Source organism: Dipteris shenzhenensis, chromosome 9 (genome assembly GCF_047967505.1).
Source record: "Dipteris shenzhenensis isolate YYH24624 ecotype China chromosome 9, Dip_SZ_1.0, whole genome shotgun sequence".
In the NCBI taxonomy this organism is placed as follows: Eukaryota; Viridiplantae; Streptophyta; class Polypodiopsida; order Gleicheniales; family Dipteridaceae; genus Dipteris; species Dipteris shenzhenensis.
In genome coordinates this window covers 11,711,808-11,730,232 of record NC_141604.1, presented here as the reverse complement: position 1 = coordinate 11,730,232, position 18,425 = coordinate 11,711,808, and the positions used below count along the sequence as shown (strand labels likewise).

At 45.4% G+C, this 18,425-nt stretch overlaps 1 protein-coding gene across 1 annotated transcript in view; it reads left to right on the top strand.

The window, feature by feature from the left end:
• The first annotated feature begins 1,368 nt into the window (after positions 1-1,368).
• LOC147898199 (diacylglycerol O-acyltransferase 2D-like) overlaps positions 1,369-18,425 on the top strand; it is a 47,959-nt gene continuing 30,902 nt past the window's right edge. Inside the window, exons 1-2 of the mRNA XM_087379853.1 lie at positions 1,369-1,426; positions 2,022-2,096. Coding sequence (XP_087235979.1) covers positions 2,047-2,096 — 50 coding nt within the window. The 5' untranslated portion in view covers positions 1,369-1,426; positions 2,022-2,046. The remainder of the gene's footprint in view (positions 1,427-2,021; positions 2,097-18,425) is intronic.

The following is an 18,425-nucleotide window of genomic DNA, read 5'->3' as shown; positions in this document are numbered from 1 at the left end:
TCTACCTTGGCTTTTGTACCTTCCGTGAGACCTTTCTCAAGTTGCGCTGCCTTTGCTGCATCGGTGGCTTTCTCTTGTAGAAAAGTCACCTTCTGAGACATCTGCTTCTTGTATTGGTCAAAAATCCCTTTGAGGGTAGATGCCATCAGGTGCATTGCAACTCCAACGGACTGAGATGACATTGGGATTTGCCATCTACGCAATTCTTCAGGTTGGTTACCACGCTCTTGGAGATCGCCCTTGAGAAAGATACACCACCTCCTTTCAGTTGCTCTACTGCTGCTTGAACCTGCCAGAACTTGCAGATTCCTCTCGTATCAGAAAAGAAGTGAATGGGTATTCTTCAGTACATCTTGGAGGTCTGTTGGCAAGCTCGAAATCTTGACTCCACCATCTTTACTAATCTGAGCATTGGGGTATATGTCTAGAATATCCTGTCTCTTCCACTGCTTCTCGAAAAAGTGTGCTTGCGTATTGCCTCCAGAAATTCCTAGAGCCTTTTCAATCACGCTTTCATTGATGGTAATCTTGTGACCTTGACAGACTAGTTGCCCCTCCATGTTCACCTCTTGCACCATCCTTGGTGAAGTTTTGGAGAGCATCCAAATTGGAACTCTCATATGTCACGATTTCAAGATCAGGGGAGGAGGGGCTCTCGCATTGTGCTACAAAGGGGGAGGAAAGATTGTGTGAGGAGCTCTTGAACTGTGCAGGGTCCATTACGAGAGGGGATAGAAGTAGCAGGAAGAGTACAAGGAAGAAATAAATGGTCGAGAGGGATAGAAGATCTAGCCTTCGTGCCACGGAAGAACGACGGGTGCAAACCGAGGAACAGCATGCTAGGCTCAGGGAGGGATCCGACAGACAAATCCAAAACCTCTTGGATCTCCTAGCACAGGAGCGCACCCTCACAGTCACCATGTAGGCAGAGAACGAGAGCCTGTGCACCTCTGGCCGCCCAGAGGAGTAGACATTGGAAGTCAGGGAGTAGCAGGAGTTCCAAATGTACAGGGATTAAACTAGCTCACAATTTTTGAGATTCTACATGGTCGCCTTTTTATGGTGCCATGAGCCCCAAACCTAGTCACTCCTTGGAGCCGGATCCCCTTTAAGATGGATCCAGGATAATGAAGTCTCCTCTTGCCAAGGCATTATATGTGGGATTGCTGTACAAGGGGATAATTGCCAATGGCATTGTCTATTTGTACTGTCATGATTGGACATATTTCAACAACTATGGTATGGCGAACCACGGTCAAGGGGGGAACGGAGGGTGTGTCACTGTGAGGTGATTTAGAAAAGGTCTGCCATCCGAGAAGCTCGTAGTACGTTCGTCTTGTCTGCTGCTCCACATTCTCTTCGCGGATTCTACTGCATGCCCACCATTTTTCCCCCCCTAGATATCAGACCCAGAAAGCCAGAAGCGGTATGTATATATATATATACAGAGAGAGAGAGAGAGAGAGCCGGGGTGATCTAAGATAGAAAGGTTGCGAGAGGACTCCGCCAACACTACGTGTTCAAGCACGAATTAGAAGGAGCTCCACCCTCAAAACTGCTCGAGTGGCACGACAAGTGTTAGAAGGAGTTTGAGATCTATCGGAGCGAGAGCGAGAGCGAGAGCGAGAGAGAGAGAGCGCGCACGCGCGCCCTCTACAGGAGATGTTCCGAGATCCAAAAGCGAGCCAAACGGATTAACGTTTGGATTACGCTTTTGAGTTTTGTAACTGAGCTGATCAGTCTCACGGGATTGATCAGCAATTAGCTGCTCCATGGACAGCAATACCGCAGACGATAGTATACCCACTGTGGTGAAGGCGCCACCAAAAAACACGTTCAAGACCACTTTGGCCGTTGTTGTGTGGCTCAGTGCCATGCATCTCAATTTCGTTTTGGTGTTTCTATCGCTCTTCGTTCTACCCAACCCATGGGGCCTCATGTATGTTTCGTACGACCTCTCTCAACTAGACCCATATCTTAAGATTGTTAATTTATGCTTTTGTCTAAGTTTTTGGGTGCAGGTTGCTAGTATTTCTACTTACGCTGATGTTCATTCCGCTTTACGAGAAGAGCGTTTTAGCGGAGCGGGTGGCTAAGTACGTTATTGTGTCTCCCTTTCTCTTCTTCTCATATTTAGCTTTGCCTTTAGTTTTTTCCTGAAAGGCATATTTCTTTGCTTTTGCAAATATACAGCGCGCACGAAGCGCGCGCCTGGTTACTTCAGTTGCAGATAGGAGTGACTTCTGGCCTCATTTAGAGCTCCTTCAGTCAATTGGCTACCGGCATTTTGTGCACTCTTTTTGTTTCCAGAATTTTAATAGATCATTATCATCGAGAACTATACTTAGTTCGTTTTCTTATGACCACACGTCCTTCAGTCAAAGCTTCACGCCTGTCCCCCATACTGAGTTGCGTACTTGTATGAAAAGGTAAAGTTTGGATATTGTGGGATATTGTCTGAATTTAAATTTGTCCCTAATTGCGGCTCAGTTTTCAATAGAAGAAGACCTTAGCTGTTTTTCCCGCCTCCTCAACAGCTTACAGCAGCTTAACTTCTTCCCTCTACGTTCCCATATGCATGAATCTTTTTCAGTCACGATGTAAGGTGGATGTCATGTTAATGCACGGTCGTTCCTTGTAACTTATTGAAACTCGTACTAGTTGGATTTGAGGAGGCTCCGCAATGTTTGAAAGCTACGTAACTTTCCTAGTGTGTTTTCTAAATTAAAGGAAGCTAGGGCTTTCTATTGCATGCTATTGAACACCCCAATTTTGATATTGGGCTTTTTTAAGAAGTGAGAAGGCAAGACACATTGGAATTCATGATTCTCTGGAACTAAACCAAGTTTCTTTTCGGAAATGTTGAGCAAAAATTTATGCTTTGATGCATAAAAGACGTGACAATGTTTTTGTAAATCGTTAGAAATCCCTTTGCACTCCAAGTTTTTCTTTTGTTCCGTGGAAGTTTTATAAAGCCCTACAAATTTAAGATTTTCAAATTGCTTGTAAGGTTTTCCTAAGAGGTTTTTTTACAAAAAATTGGTATAACCCATATAATCTATGGTGGAGCAGGGATGTCAAACTTAGTACTCCGTAGGACAAGTGATAAAGTTTATGTTCACATGTCTACTTTGAACTCATAATTTCAACGTTATTGTAAAATTTCACTTATCTAGAGTCAAGCAAGCAAAGTTGCAGAGCAAGAGTAATTCAGCAAGGCACTCTTCAAACAAAGATTGAAAATTTCCACTATGAAAGGATGTGGGGGCATGAAAGGGGTTTACATGGAGGGCTCCTACCAGGTCACTTTTCATAAACCCCATATAGCATGTGCAAGCAAGCACATCTCTTAGACATTACCCCTATTCTTACATTTTTACATTTTCTCATGTAATTCAATAACTCTCTCTTGGATGTGTACACTTTTGAATCTTAAAATTTTCATAAATCTACACGTACAAATTAATATGTGCCAAAAACAACCTTGTGGTCTTCCTGATAGGAATGGAGTGAGCTTGCTTACTAAACCTGTCAATTAGGGTCCAAATTCCATCATTCCATTCTTTTTAACCGGAGAAGATCAAAGAGAAAGTCCATAGCTATACTTACCCATGGAGGTTGGGCACAAGAAGTGGCATTCGAAGTCCTAGAAACTTTTGTCTGTCATACTTGACTTTCTGGCAAGTAAGACATTCTATTACAAACTTCTGGATGTCCTTCTGCATTCTTGGCGAAAAGAAATATCTTTCAATATACCTCAGTCACCAGTGACTTTCATAAGGAAGTGAATGAGATTCCTCCAAAAATTTCACCCTTCTCTAAGGGAGTACTAGTTGGATGATTGGCCTTGCTGAATGCTCTGCATGATCTCCTCGAAGTCTAGATCGCGTAAATAATGTTCTTGCATCTTCCACTCTATTCAGCGCTCCTAGAGTATGCACATTATCAATCTGAAAATGGAACATTGACATAAAAATTTTCCATCTCCTATGCTTTTCGAAGAGCTTAGTCTACGTCAAGAAATACCTAAGACTTTAGAGATCAGTCTCGACCACGAAATAAGCGATAGTGCTTCCAAATGGTCAAGGCATGAATTATAGCCAGCAACTCCTCCCTGCATATGCTTTTCAGCATCACAGTGTCTCTAGCTTTCGTAGGCCACTACATGACCATCCTCATGAACAACTCCAACACACTCTCGCATGCATCACATTCTACATCAAATCGCTTGTACAAGTCAAGAACAATAAGGATTGGCTCCGTGCTTAACTTTTCCTTGAGGTGCTATCTTTTTCTTTCCCCAAGAAAGAGACTTCTATTAAGAACTAAAAAAAATGCAAGAGCTAGCTCAGAGCAGAAATACATCAACAAAAAGCCACCGGAATGGCTCAAATACTATTCACAGTCCACAAGAAAAGCCCCATTCAAAGTCATTTATGGAAAGGTGATTCTGCCACCTATCCTCAAAACAAAGGACGAGATATTTGCAGCTGATCAGTATGTTGAGACTTGGACACAGCCTTTTCCAGGTTCTGATAGCAATTGAAAGATCTCAACAAAAGCAAAAGAAGTCTGCAGATAAGCATAGGAGAGATATGAATCTCCAAGAAGGAGACTGTGTGTTGCTTATGTTTGAAAAAGCACGTTTAAGAAAGATGAAAGAGAAGGAAAAAGTATACCCAAAGCTGTCTCCTAGATATGATGGGCTTGTCCGAGTTACCGGGCCCATCAATGAAGTCACATATTGACTAGAATTACCTGAGACTGGAAGATTTATAATAGTTTTCATGTGGGTCTTCTCAAGAAGTACCAAGGACCAAGGCCCACGGAACCAATACAAGAAGAACCACCAGAGGTGGAAGAGTTCCTCCAACTAGAACAAATTGTATGCCACATAGAAAAGAAAGGGCCTAAAGGCAAGATAATCTGCATATACCTTGTCAAGTTTAAGAACTGTTCGGCACTTGATGCCAAGTGGGTAGATGAGGACTTCTTTTTCAGAATATCCTCAAGTTTTGCAATTGTATTAGGAAGCTTTTCAGTTGAGGGCTACTGATTAGAAGCCGAGGGGATGTCACCATTTGGTACTTCTCTCAAGAAATAAAGTATAATCTTTTTTAGAATTGACTTCGGTCAAAGAATGTTGACTTTGGTTAACTAAGAATAAGTTTTATGAAGAGTATGGATGGGTTGAGCTGTTGCTCCTCCCCGACCTTTGCTGCTCCTCTCCTCCTCCTCAGCCGTACGACTGTATGGCCATCCCTCCCTCTCCCCTCTATGCTCTCCTCTCCCTCCCATAGCTCCTCTCAGCCTCGCCGCCCTCTCCTCTCTACCTCGCTCCCTTGCTGCCCTCTCCCCTCTACCCCTCTCTCTCAGCCCCGCTCCCTTGCTGCCCTCCCCCTTGCCGTACGGCCGTACAGCCCCCCTCCCCGCCTACCCTCTCATCTCCGCCCTCACTCCCCTAGCGTCTTCGCCCTACCCGCCTCTAGCCTCTCCACCTACCCTCTCCTCCCTATCCCTCTCTCCCTCTCTGCCTACCCTCTCCTCCCCCTTCCCTCCATGCCCTTCCCTCCTTACACACTCTCCTCTCCCTCCCTGCTGCGCCCCTTCTTCCCTTAGCCCTCACCCTCTCCCTCTCCCTCCCTGCTTCCCCCTTCACCCTCCCTCCCCTTAACCCTCACCCTCTCCCTCTCCTTCCCTGCTACCCTCTTCTCCCTTAGCCCTCACTCCCTCAGCCTCCTCCTACTTCTTCTCTTTCTTTCCTCTTTCTCCTCTTCCTAGCCATTCCTAGCAGCACTTTTGGTCGGACGGAGCTTTTTGTGTTCGAGTCGGCCTTCACACCTTGATTGACGATGGCCCAGCCTTCAACCAATCCTCGCCCACTTCCACCGGCGGCGAAAACCATTACTTTCTCAAAAGACGAGTCGCAACAGCTCAAAAAAGATACAGAGCAGGAGAGCTTGACATCGCTCTTTGCTCGCATCCATGGGTCCCACCCTTCCAGGGTACAAGCCAGGGACTAGATGCTCACCACTCTACCTGGACACCTCATAGGGCACTTCACAGATGTTCGTCTACTTCGGTGAGGTTTCTTCCAGATTGTTTTTTACTCCTCGGAGGTAGTTTGTACAGTGCTGCAAGCTGGCCCGTTAGCACTGGGCTCCATGAGGATTTTTTTGACCCCTTTTTCATTGGGGTTTGATCCTGTCGAGGAGGACAGCCAGATGACATCACTCTTCATCAGATTTCCAAGCCTTCCTCAGGTGTACCATCAACTGCTACATTCCATTGGAGCCGCCTTTGGAGTGGTTACTGAGATATCCCTTCTCTCTGATATGCCTATTTCAGTAGCAGAGGCAGTCAAGTCCGATGGGGTACCGCGTGTCAGGGTCCTTGTCTCTGACCCTAACATCTCGGATGACCACATTATGCTTCAACGTCCAGATGGCTCCTTCTTCAGACAGAGAGTCGAGATTGCAGGGAGACAAGATCAGTGTAGGATTTGCAGGATCCTTGGGCACTTTGCTAGAGATTGCCCAAGGAAAAAGATAAGACCTAAAAGATCCACGGGTGCGTCTCATAGCTTCACCCGACCTGGACCTTCCTCATGATTAGTTCCTACCGCCTCATGCGTTGCTAGACCTTCGGCTTCACAGCCAGGACCTTCAGCCTCTCGTCCTGGTACTTCTACAGCGTGGACAGACATCTTGCTTCGGTCGTTGGGTGCTTGTCATAGTTGGGGAGCCAGTACCTCAGGCTACCATTGATGGGGCTGCGGACCCGTCTCTTCATACATGAGATTTTCTTATCTTGGTTCCATGTGCAGATGAGACTGCTCTTGCCCTTGTTCATGTACAGGAGCGCTCACCTAGGGAGAACCTTTCTCCAGAGACCCTTGCCTTACTTGAGAACAATGCCAAAGTCGTGGCTGAGGTCATGCAAATTCATACAGAGGTCATGCAGTGGCACCCCCCTTCTTCTCTTGCATGTCTGTCTACACCTAACAAAGGTAAGGGGGTTATTGATTCCACTCCTCCTTCCGTAGGGCTCCTTCGCACTCCTGTGCTAGAGGTACCTCATCACCACGGCAAACAGCTTATTCGTAACCAACTTCATCTAGGTGTACTGGGGGTCCCATGGACATTCCAATGATTCAAGAACACAAATTGGATGTCAAGGATTGTGCCAAGTCGGGTAAGCTTCTTTCAAGCCATACTTTTTGGTCACCCGCCTTGGACACCAGGGGAGGTACTTGCATTTATGTTTCTTCTATACTCCCCTTGGTGATTGGACACAGGATCATAGTCCCTTCTAGAGCTCAATGGATTATACTTTTGATTGGTGGGCATAAGGTTGGTCTTTTAAACCTTTATGCACCCAATTCTAGAGGGGATCGTGTTCTTTTGTGGAAGGAACTGCTCTCTTGGTCACATGTTGCAGATGCTTGGATTATAGAAGACGATTTCAACATGGTTGAAATGCCCTCAGACAAACGGGGTGGTAGGGAAGGTCACATTCACTCCCTAGAGAGAGCCGCGTGGGATGCCTTCCTTTTTCAGTACAGTGGCAGGGATGCTGGGCACGATGATGCTTTTCACACTCAGCCACATTCTCTCTTGTTTTCTTGGTCGAACAGGAGATTGTAGATGCCTATACATGCACGGATTGACATATTTTATGTGGATGATTGGGCCCTTGACAGAGGTGGTACTGTTTGCATTGCAGCTGGGGTGTCCACTTCGGATCATTTTCCAGTGGTATTGATGGTCTCAGATCCCCATGTGAGGCGCTGCTCTGCTAGTGTTAGGATTCCAGATTCCTTTTATGCAGAGAAAGGCCTTATAGAGACAGTGTTGAGGACCTGGGTATCTCATTTGCAGGACGGGCAGCTTTCTCCTTCAAACTTTTTTTTTTTCCAAGAAAATTACTTCATTAAGTATGAATGAAAATCGCGAGAGCAAGCTCAAATGTGGGAGTACATCATGCAATGCATGAAAAAAACAGCTCAAAGTGAGCTAATAAAGAACCAAAGCGGAGGCTGAAAATGCCATCTCAACCTTGAAGACAACTCAGAGAAGAAAGGAGATCCCCTTCAAACTCTGAAAAAAATAACTCTCCTGGCAGTGGCTGCTCCGGAGGATCCCTACATGCTCACCCAAATGGCCATCAGAGTGTGTACTGTGTTAGTCCAAATACTGGCCATAGTCTGGGAAGGGTGAACTTGTATAACCTCCATCGCCTCTGTACACCTGGCTCTCCAAATATGCCAAGTTGCAATGCTAGCCAAGATCTCCCAAGACGTGTAGGCATGAGCAGCTCTGAAAGGAGTGTGGGGGAACATCCTGGAGGGAACAAGACTCCACTGAATGTCGTCGTACAATGAAAGTTGGATCTGGTACATGTCCCTCGAAGAACACCTGTGGGCCAGTAAGAGATAACCAAGCCACTGAACCCCAGGTCATATAGAAAGGTGATGTTTGAAAGATGCTGAAAATCCTAGCAACACCTTTCCAGATTGTCCTCGCCTGTCTGCACTCCCAAAGGCAATGCTGTACTGACTCAACTGCCATGTGACAACGAGGACAAGTAGGGTTAGCCCCAAACCTGGATCTTCACAGGTTCACTACAATCCCTCCATGAATAGAAAGCCAAAAGAAAAGAGTGACCTTCCTATTCCTGAGGGATTTTCCAGAGCCTACGCCAAAAGTTCTTCCGCCCAGCTACGGAAATCTGAAAACTATCCCAGTGTGGGGTTGCAGGAATTTAGGGTCTCAGTGGAGACCGATTACCTTGCTGGGTACCTTGTATAAAATCCTATCTAAAGCTATCAGCCTTCTTTAGGAGCCCCCTTTCTACCAAATCTTATCCATGATACGCAAACGGGTTTTGTGCATGGCAGGATCATCTTTGATAATATCTTCTCATTTTGGGAGGCTTCGGATTGGGCCATGCATAATGGCCACAAGCTGGCCATCTACTCTTGGACTTTGAGAAAGCTTATGACAGGGTAGACTGGGGCTTTCTGCAGGGAACACTTACTCGTTTTGGCTTCTCAGATACATGGATCAAAGGGGTGTCAGCCCTCTATAGATCAGCCCACAGCCAAGTTCTTATTGGTGGAGTCAGGGGGGACTTACCAGATCAGTCCGTCAGGGATGCTCCTTAGCCCCCTTTTTATTCCTTTTTGTGGTTGAGGCTATGAGCTATTACATTAGAGCTCAAGTTGGGATTGTAGGGCTAAGGCTTCCTCTGAGGCAAGAGGATGATCTCTTAGATACTGAGTTGGTAGATGATACAGCTGTTTTTTTGGATGCCACTCCACAGACACTGAATTCATTCAGGACGGCATTGGATTTGTTTTGCATTGCGGCAGGTGTACACATTAATTGGAACAAATCCAATGGCTTTTGGATTAGTGATGAGGACACTCCAGTCTGGGGGATTGGTTCACTTGGATTCAAAGGGGAGTCTCCGTCAGGTATCTGGATGCCAGGTTGGGGTGGGCGTCTCTCCGGCACAACAGTTCGCTCCCGTGTTGGAGAGTATCAAGAGGAAACTCATCTTTTGGAGTTCAGCCAGACTTGACCTTGCATCCAGAGTTGTGGTTGTGAACCAGGTTTTATTGGCCACTGCTTGGTTTGTTTGCTCATGTTGGTGCAGATCTAGAGGTTGTATCGGTCAGCTCATGAGACCTATCAAGAACTTCCTATGGAGCGGTTAAGATGGCACCTCAGATGTTGTAACCAGGGTGACTTGGGAGACCCTCATTCTTCCCACAGGAGAAGGAGGTCTCAATATTATTGACCCGAACTTGCAGTGTATGGCCTTGCTCTGCAAGTTTGTAGTACGTGGATTGATGCTTGGACAAGAGCCCTAGAAGGATTTTTTCTCACGCAACATTCAGTCTTGTACCCCTTCTCATGGGGGAGATTGGTTGGATAGCAGAGCAAATGGATCTTTACCTCATCCCATCTTACATCTCCCCCTTTCCCTCTCATGGCTGCTATTATGAAAGCTTGGGGATGCTTCAGAAACACACTTCGCAGAGTTCCACCCACCTCTCGTGAAGAAATTCACGGGCAACCAGTCATGTGGAATGACTCAATTTTGAATGACCATTACAAGCCACTTGGAGTGTCACATTATATGCAGTGGTCTAGATGGAAGAGGGGACCCGCTTCTACTGTAGGCGCTTGGCAGGCCTTTATGAGACTTCTAGAGGATCAGAGACCTTTAGCAATTGGCCACCTCAGGGGGAATGCACTCAGGATACATCAGATACAGGCAGCCATTCCACCAGAGTGGATTGACACAGATGACATGCCGCTCACAGAGTCCACTTGGTGGGGAGCGTTTTTAGGGACGGACATTCCGTTACAGATTATTGCACTGCAGGATGCACATGAGTATACCCTTGTCTTTGATGTTCAGTCGAGAGGCAGACTTATCAGATCTTCTGATGATATTCTTTTTGAGGTTGCATTTCAGCCTGTGTGGGGCAGGGACTCACAGTTGTATCTTGACCCTAATCCTATTCTCCTTGCGCTAGGGTCTTGGAGACTCTAGCTGTATGGTGGTTCTTGCAGTGGGACCCAGGGGAGTGGGAATGGATTGATGAGGGGCACCAAGAGAAGAGCTTCTCCTTCTTTCGCTACACAGTTAGAAATGCCCAAAGGTTTCAGCTTAGCAGTAGAGGTTGGAGGTCCTCCAGAGTGCCACATTGGGATAGTTTTCAGATTTTCGCAATTGTGCGGAAGAACTTTTGGCGTAGGCTCTGAAAGTCCCTCAGGAATAGAAAGATCACTTTTTTCTTTTGGCTTTCTATTCATGGAGGGATTGTAGTGAACCTGTGGAGATCCAGGTTCGGAGCTGATCCTACTTGTCCTCGTTGTCACATGGCAATTGAGTCAATACAGCATTGCCTTTGGGAGTGCAGACAGGCGAGGACGATCTTGAAAGGTGTTGCTAGGATTTTCAGCATCTTTCATACAACATCTTTCTATATGACCTGGGGTTCAGTGGCTTGATTATCTCTTACTGGCCCTCAGGTGTTTTTCGAGAGACATGATCCAGATCCAGCTTTCATTGTACAGCGACACTTAGTGGAGTCTTGTTCCCTCCAGGATGTTCCCTTCACTCCTTTCAGAGCTGCTCATGCCTCAGTAGACATGTCTTGGGAGATTTTGGCTAGAATTGCAGCTTGGCATATTTATTTTACTTTTGCTTATTATTTTACTTTTGCTTTGCATTGGTAAAAGAGATCTATGGGGAGGCCCACAAGGGACTAGGATTAGTCCGAGAAACTAGGAATGCATGTGTTTCACTAACCTCTAACGGGTTAAAGTGTTGGAATTAATATGTGCAATGTGTAGGATCCAAGAGTGCAAAAAGGACCTAAGATTGGGGAGAAAAGCACAAAAATCAGGTCCCACAAGGTTTTAAAGCAAGGACAAGGGGAGGCCTCTTTAAAACAAGAGCCCACAAGACTAAAAATGTGCCTAAAGCCTCCGATTTAGGAAGAAAGCCTAAAAGCTTGGCTTTTATGTAAAAGAAGCTTTTAGAAAGCAGGCCCTAGCTTTTTGCTAGGCCTAGTCTATAAAAGAAAGGCCCAAGGCCTCCTAGATGGATTGAAATAGTTATACTCAGCTTCATGCTCTTCTCAAAGCTAGTTGTACAAAGTATTTTTTATTGTGATAAAGACCTTCGGGGGGGTCCAGCCCTTATTTCTGGGCCCTAGTGATGTGTATTGCCTTCTTCTCTTTCTTCCAACGTCCTCTTTCTTGTTGTGAATCCCTTATTTCAATCTTGCACACTTCTCGTGGTATTGTACGATTGATTCCAGCGTTGTATGTTCTAGTTCTTGGCACACGAAACGTGTTCTTGAGGATGAGATGTTGGTGCGAACTGTTTTCCAACCACCCGGAGCCACTACACCTACAACAATTTCCTGCCCTCCACTAAGCTTTGGACTTGCTGTGAATTGCTTTGGGAGGCGTTTTCTCTGCTGCGATCTGCCTCAGTGCCTTGAATTTGGGTGTCTAGGATTCGTCGGATCTGTTTCCATAGATGAACTCATTCTCTGTACTGACAGATTCAGCAAGCATCGAGGAGGAGTTTGTTACCTCCACCTTTTTCAAAATTCCTATTGACCAAGCATCCCAGTGGATTTTCCTCCCCTGAGTAGGAAAGATACTACTCAAGAGAGGTTTGTTTCAGCTACCAGGTCGGGTAATGTCACAAGGGCGTGATTTTTGGCACATGCATGTTGGTCTACATGTGGGCAGGACTCTGGGAAAGCAAGGAGCAAAGTCCTAGGTTGCTTGGAATGCTAGAAAGCCCTAAGCAATTAATGCCTTGGGGGCAAAAATGGTGGTTGGGTCCAACAAGAGGGGACAAAAAGCCCTAAGGATCCAAGGTTGGGCCATTGGAATGGACCCCCCATAGAGGGGGCAAGGGGAAAGTTGGTCATTGGAGCTTACCACATAGAAGGCTTGGGGGCAACTAAAGCCCAAGGGGGAAATGAAAGTGTGGGCTGCCACGTGGCTAGCCCATGCAAATGTTTTTGGTAAGGTAGCTTGTGGAGCACCCTGGAGGGAAAATACCATTGTCACGTACGATGGGGGGGGGGGAGGGGGTGATAAAAAAGGATACATGGGAGAAAATCCAAGACATGAAGGGCTACAGCAGTACGGGGTGCCATTAGGTGTACGGAGTGTTGGTGGTTGTACCGTACGGTTGTATGGATGATGGCAAATGAGAGTGTACGGAGCATGTACGGTCTATGAACGGCTCAAGACAGCTTTGGTATGGAACCCATAAGGGCTATATACGGCTGCCGTACGGGCTTCCGTTAGTGTACGGATGTACGGGTTATTGCAAGGTTTTGTATGGGTTATATGTACGGGACAGTGCACGGCTGTGTATTGAACAGCCGTACAGCTTGTAGGGGCTTATTGTCATTGGGGTGTGAGAGCCTCTCCCCACAAGGCTAATGTTTGGAATTATGATGCCTACCAAGAAAGAGTTGCTGGCTATGGCTCTTGCTCTCTCTACATGTGAGCATTACTTGCTAGGGGCTAATTTCACTGTGCAGACAGATAATCAGACCTTGAGATATTTTCCTCACTCAGACTAGGTTGCCCGAGAAGCATGTGTTGAGTCCTGAGTTGGATGTAATGAAGGACTAGTATGCAGAGGATGGGGTCTGCAATGCGCTATGATGATGGACAGCAACATGCATTATACTTTCAGAGATGGATTCCTTTGGATGCATGGTCGTCTTTGGTGTTACAAGCAGTTTAGGCCTAGCGTGCAGGGCATCGATGTAAGTGACGCTTTAGTGAAAGCAGTACAAACTTTCTTTGGCCAGCTTTGTGACAAGAGATGGATGCTTTTGTAAGCGATTTGCATCGTATGTTAGAAGTTCAGTGATGTAGCTTACTGCTTGAAGCTACCAGATCTTTGAAGGATTCATAATGCTTGAAATGTGAATCTTCTCAAACCTTTCCAGGGAGATGTGCCAGAAATGATGCCTTCTGTGTGTAGCCAGAGGATGAGGAACTTGATGATATCTTAGTTCTAGAGCAAGTATTGGCACATAAGGGAAGGAAAGTCAGAGATAAAGTTTCTTTGTGAAGTTTTGGAATCATTCACCATTGTATACGAAGCGGCTCGAAGAGGGTGATATGGCAAATACACCTCAGTTGTTTCAGCTTTACTTGGAAACTCTTTAGCTTGAGCCAACTTCGGTCATGGCTCATTCAGGCTCAGCAGAGCGTAGGTCTGGAGCATGGCCTGATGCTCAAGAGAGGGGTAGAACCTCGGTCTCCTTGTTACAGACAGGCTCAGATATCTAGAGGTCACTCGATGACATTGTATGTTTCATCCGAGGTACAACTTAGTGATAGTTTATCTGCCTTGGGACTTCTATGATTCAGTGTACTAGTCACTATGAGATGGTTTTTGCAATGTATATGGATTGCTACCCTAGGCTCTGAACAATCATATATGCTATGACAGTTTGTAATACATGCTTTAATGATGGTATATTCACATGTATTTTAGATGAAATCGAGGACGCTTGCCATGTTTCAAGAGAGGGCTATGTCACGAGGGTGCTTGACTCAGCTTGAGAGACCGATAAGGAATTTTATATGGAGTGGACTTGATGGCACAGAGGATGTTACAGCTAGAGTTTCTTGGGAGACTTTTATTCTACCCACTTTGGAAGTGGGTCTCAATATAATTGACCTAGATTTACAGTGTAGGGCCTTACTCTGCAAGATGGTTGTGAGGGAACTTATTACTGGACAGGAGCCGTGGAAGGACTTTTTTATTCACAGCATATAGTCATGCACACCGTCTTCGGAAGGAGGCTGGATGGATGGTACTAGATGGATCTTCACTTCAGCCCGTCTCAGATTTCCTTCCTCCCCTCTCATAACTATCCTGAAAGCATGGTCCAGCTTTAGGAGTACTCTTCGGAGGGTTTCCCCTTCCTCTCGCAAAGAGATTGATAGGAGGCCACTCATGTGGAACGGCAGCATTTTGGATGAGCATGATAGACCACTGAGTGCCTCTCCTTATATGCAGTGGTCCAGTTTGGAGAGGGGATCTACCTCCATTGTGGGTGCTGATGGGATATCTCAAGGTGTATGCCTCAGGCACACCTTGGTTTCTATGTGTGAGTGCTAGAGACGCAGTTAGGTGCCCATAAGCACAGTTAGGTGGTGGAGAGCCACATAGGATGATTGAGAGAATCTAGGAGCAGATTGAGGAGATGATTGTGGAGCTCTGAAGTCATCAGTGATGTCAGTGAGCATGTATGAGGTGCCTACTTAAGGACCTCACTCTTCTTCATTCCATAATGCAAGTAATGCAAGAATTCTGAGTTTGTGTCCACTCTTTCCTTTCCTTTCAGCTTACCAACATGGTATTAGAGCCCTTTGATCCCCCTTGAGCCCATTTTTGCCACATCATCATCTTCTTCTTCATCTTCTTCTTCTCCATTTTCCTCCTTCTTCCCAAAATCTTTGAGAGCTTGGTTCTCCGCCTACAAACGACCATTGCCCAAACCCTCTGAGCTGGAAACTCCTCTAGTATGGGCGAACTTCCACCTGCAAGCAATTGAGAAAAAAACGTCTCTGTTGGCTGCCATTCTCCAAACAGCGAATTTCTTCTATTGCTCAATACTCCCTACCTGCTCCGCCATTGCCTGAGCCCTCTTAGGAGTAGATGGGCGACCTCAAGACGAAGATTTTGAGCCATTTTTCAGCTCATTTGGTTCAGTAACGAGGGAGAAATCGTCAAAACTCAGGTTCAGCCTGTAGCAACTCCCCCGGGCAAAAGTGCGCACCATTTCGTCCAACCTTTGTGCTGGACCCTCTCTGGTATATGAGCTTTCTTTTGCTTTAGAAAGCCCTCTTTTCCTTGCTTTGAAGAGTGAGCTACAAGCCCTCCAAGTTCAGCCTTTTGGTTTTGACAGTTTTGGACAAGTTTTTGAAGATGATGCTACATAAAATGCTACTCTAGCATTTCTGGTTTTTTGAATCTTTCAATAACTTCAGTACAAGTGTGGCTTCAGTTTTGTTTTGAATTGCTAGACCTGGTTTTGATTGGAAAGTATTCATTTTAGCCACTTCTATGAAGCATGTAAAAAGAAGCATCATTGTTTGAAATTTGGTCACAAGACTTTGCTACATTAAATGCTCATATTTTGAAGCATTTCAGTTGTTATTCTAAGCTCTATAAGAGAGAAGACACTGCCCAATACCTAGGTTAGACCCTCTCATGGCTTGCTTATGCAAAATATGTGAAAAGCCAAAACATAAAGCAATGTCTTGTTATGCTACAAAGGATGAAAATGTCAACCTGACTTCCTTGTTGAAGATTGCCAAAACAATGGTTGCCAAAAAGGAAGCAACTACAAAGCCAGAGATCTACCCTCTCCTGGCACTTTTATTTGACTCCAAGTACAAGAAAAAGATGAAGGTCAGATACCTAAGATATGCTTCTCTACACAACTATGGAGATGACAAGATAATTGTTCTCTTGAAGGATATGATTTTCAGATCCACTTGTTCTATCATAGTACCATCTTATAAGACACTAGACACTACCCATGTGGTAAGACCTTGCCTTGACATGGATATTTTGCCTCCACAAGATGAGGCATCCCATGAAGATTATGCATTTTAAATCATCTCTATGTATGCTCCAGATCTCTCTTTTTATGTCAAGGTACTCAGCCTGGATAGTCCTCCAAAATGAATGAAAATAAACTATTGTGTTTTGTGTGTTTTGTAAACACCTCTGGTCACCTTATGATGTAGGCCATGTGTATGTTTTGCTCCATGGTACCTCCTGCAGACATTGTGTGCATGTACATGTAGGGGAGATAACCATTGGAAGGTCTTTTTGTATCCCTTTTTGTTTACCTTACACCCAAGGGAACCCTTGCTAGCATGAGAACCTAGCCATAGATTTATCCTTGACCACCATGAGATGGCATGAGAAACTATGAGACTATTTGTATCCTTGACATAGCCTGAGGCATTTCCTTGAGGGGGGGTTTGATGGGATATCTCAAGGTGTATGCCTCAGGCACACCTTGGTTTCTATGTGTGAGTGCTAGAGGCACAGTTAGGTGCCATAAGCACAGTTAGGTGGTGGAGAGCCACATAGGATGATTGAGAGAATCTAGGAGCAGATTGAGGAGATGATTGTGGAGCTCTGAAGTCATCAGTGATGTCAGTGAGCATGTATGAGGTGCCTACTTAAGGACCTCACTCTTCTTCATTCCATAATGCAAGTAATGCAAGAATTCTGAGTTTGTGTCCACTCTTTCCTTTCCTTTCAGCTTACCAACAGGTGCTTGAAAAGCTTTCAAAAAGTTTGGAAAGCTCAAATGACTAGTCATCTCAAAGGCAGTAAAGGCAGAATAATGCAGCCTTGCCAGTGGATTGGATGATTCTCTAGCACGGGCATTCCACTTTAGGTTATTGCAGTTCGAGATGTACATGAGGATGCCCTAGTTTTTAATGTACTTTCGGGACGTAGGCTGTCCATATCCTTAGATTACATCTTGCTAGAGAGAGCATTTCAGCCGGTCAGGATTGTAGGCTTTGTGGAGATTGGTTCCGACTTTCAGAGTGGTACCCGGATCTTGACCCTCTTCTCATTTCCCTGGGAGCTTGGAGACTATGGCTTTATGGAGGTGCACCCATAAAGTTACTGCAATGGGACTCGAGAATGGGAGTGGATTGACGAAGGGCACCAAGAGAGAAGTCTCCCCTTCCTTCATTACACAGTTCGTAATGCTAGGAGATGTCAGCTCAGTTGTAGAGATTGGAGGCCCTCCAGGATCTTCATTGGGATGCCTTTCATATTTCTGCTGATCTATAGAAAAGTTTTTGGAGGAGACTCTGGAAATCCCACAGGAATAGAAATATCACTCTCTTTTTCTGTCTTTCTATTCATGGTGGAATTGCTATGAACCTGTGGAGATCCAGACTTGGGGCTGATCCTAGTTTCCCCTGGACTATTCAACATTGTTTATGGGATTGCAGACAAGCAAGGGTTATATGGAAGGGGTTGCCAGGATTTTCAATTCTTTTTCATGTTTCCCCTTCTTCATGACTTGGGGCTCAGTTACTTGGCTTTCCCTTTCGGGGCCTCAGGTCTTCTTTGACAGGCATGCCTCATCATGGGCTATAACTATCAGACGACACTTGATTGAGCCATACTCTGGACGATGTTCCTGCCTCATCCTTCAGGGCTGTGCATAATTCGGTGGACTCTTTATGGGAGATACTAGCAAGTATATCACCGTGGCATATATGGAGGGCCAAGTGCACAGAGGCATTGGATGGATCCCAGGTTCACCCCTTTCAGACTATGGCTAGTATATGGGCAGACACTACACATACAATGATGGCCATCTAGACGGGCATTATTGTATGCAAATTCCACAAGAGGAAGATACCTTTCCATAGCTTTCTGTTTGAACACATAACACTTTACAAGATCTAATACTATAGAATTTGCATTTTCACTGTGTCCGTCCGTTTGAGGGTAAAAAGAAGATGAGAAATGCAACTTCGTACCCATGTTATCAAACAATGCCTACCAGAATATAGTCATCCTAGGGTCTTGATCAGTGACAATCAACTTAGGCGTTCCATGGTTTTTGAAGATCTGTGCTAGAAACAATCTTGCCATGTGGTCTGCCTTAATGGTTTTCCTTATTGGAATGAAGTGGTCCTGCTTACTAAACCTGTCAATTATGGTCCATATCCCATCATTCACGTATCTAGATCTAGGGAGATCAAAGATGAAGTCCATAGCAATACTCTCCCGTGGTCCCTAGGATATGGTCAATGGCATAAGAAGTCCTGGAGTTTTGTGCCGATCATACTTCACCTTTT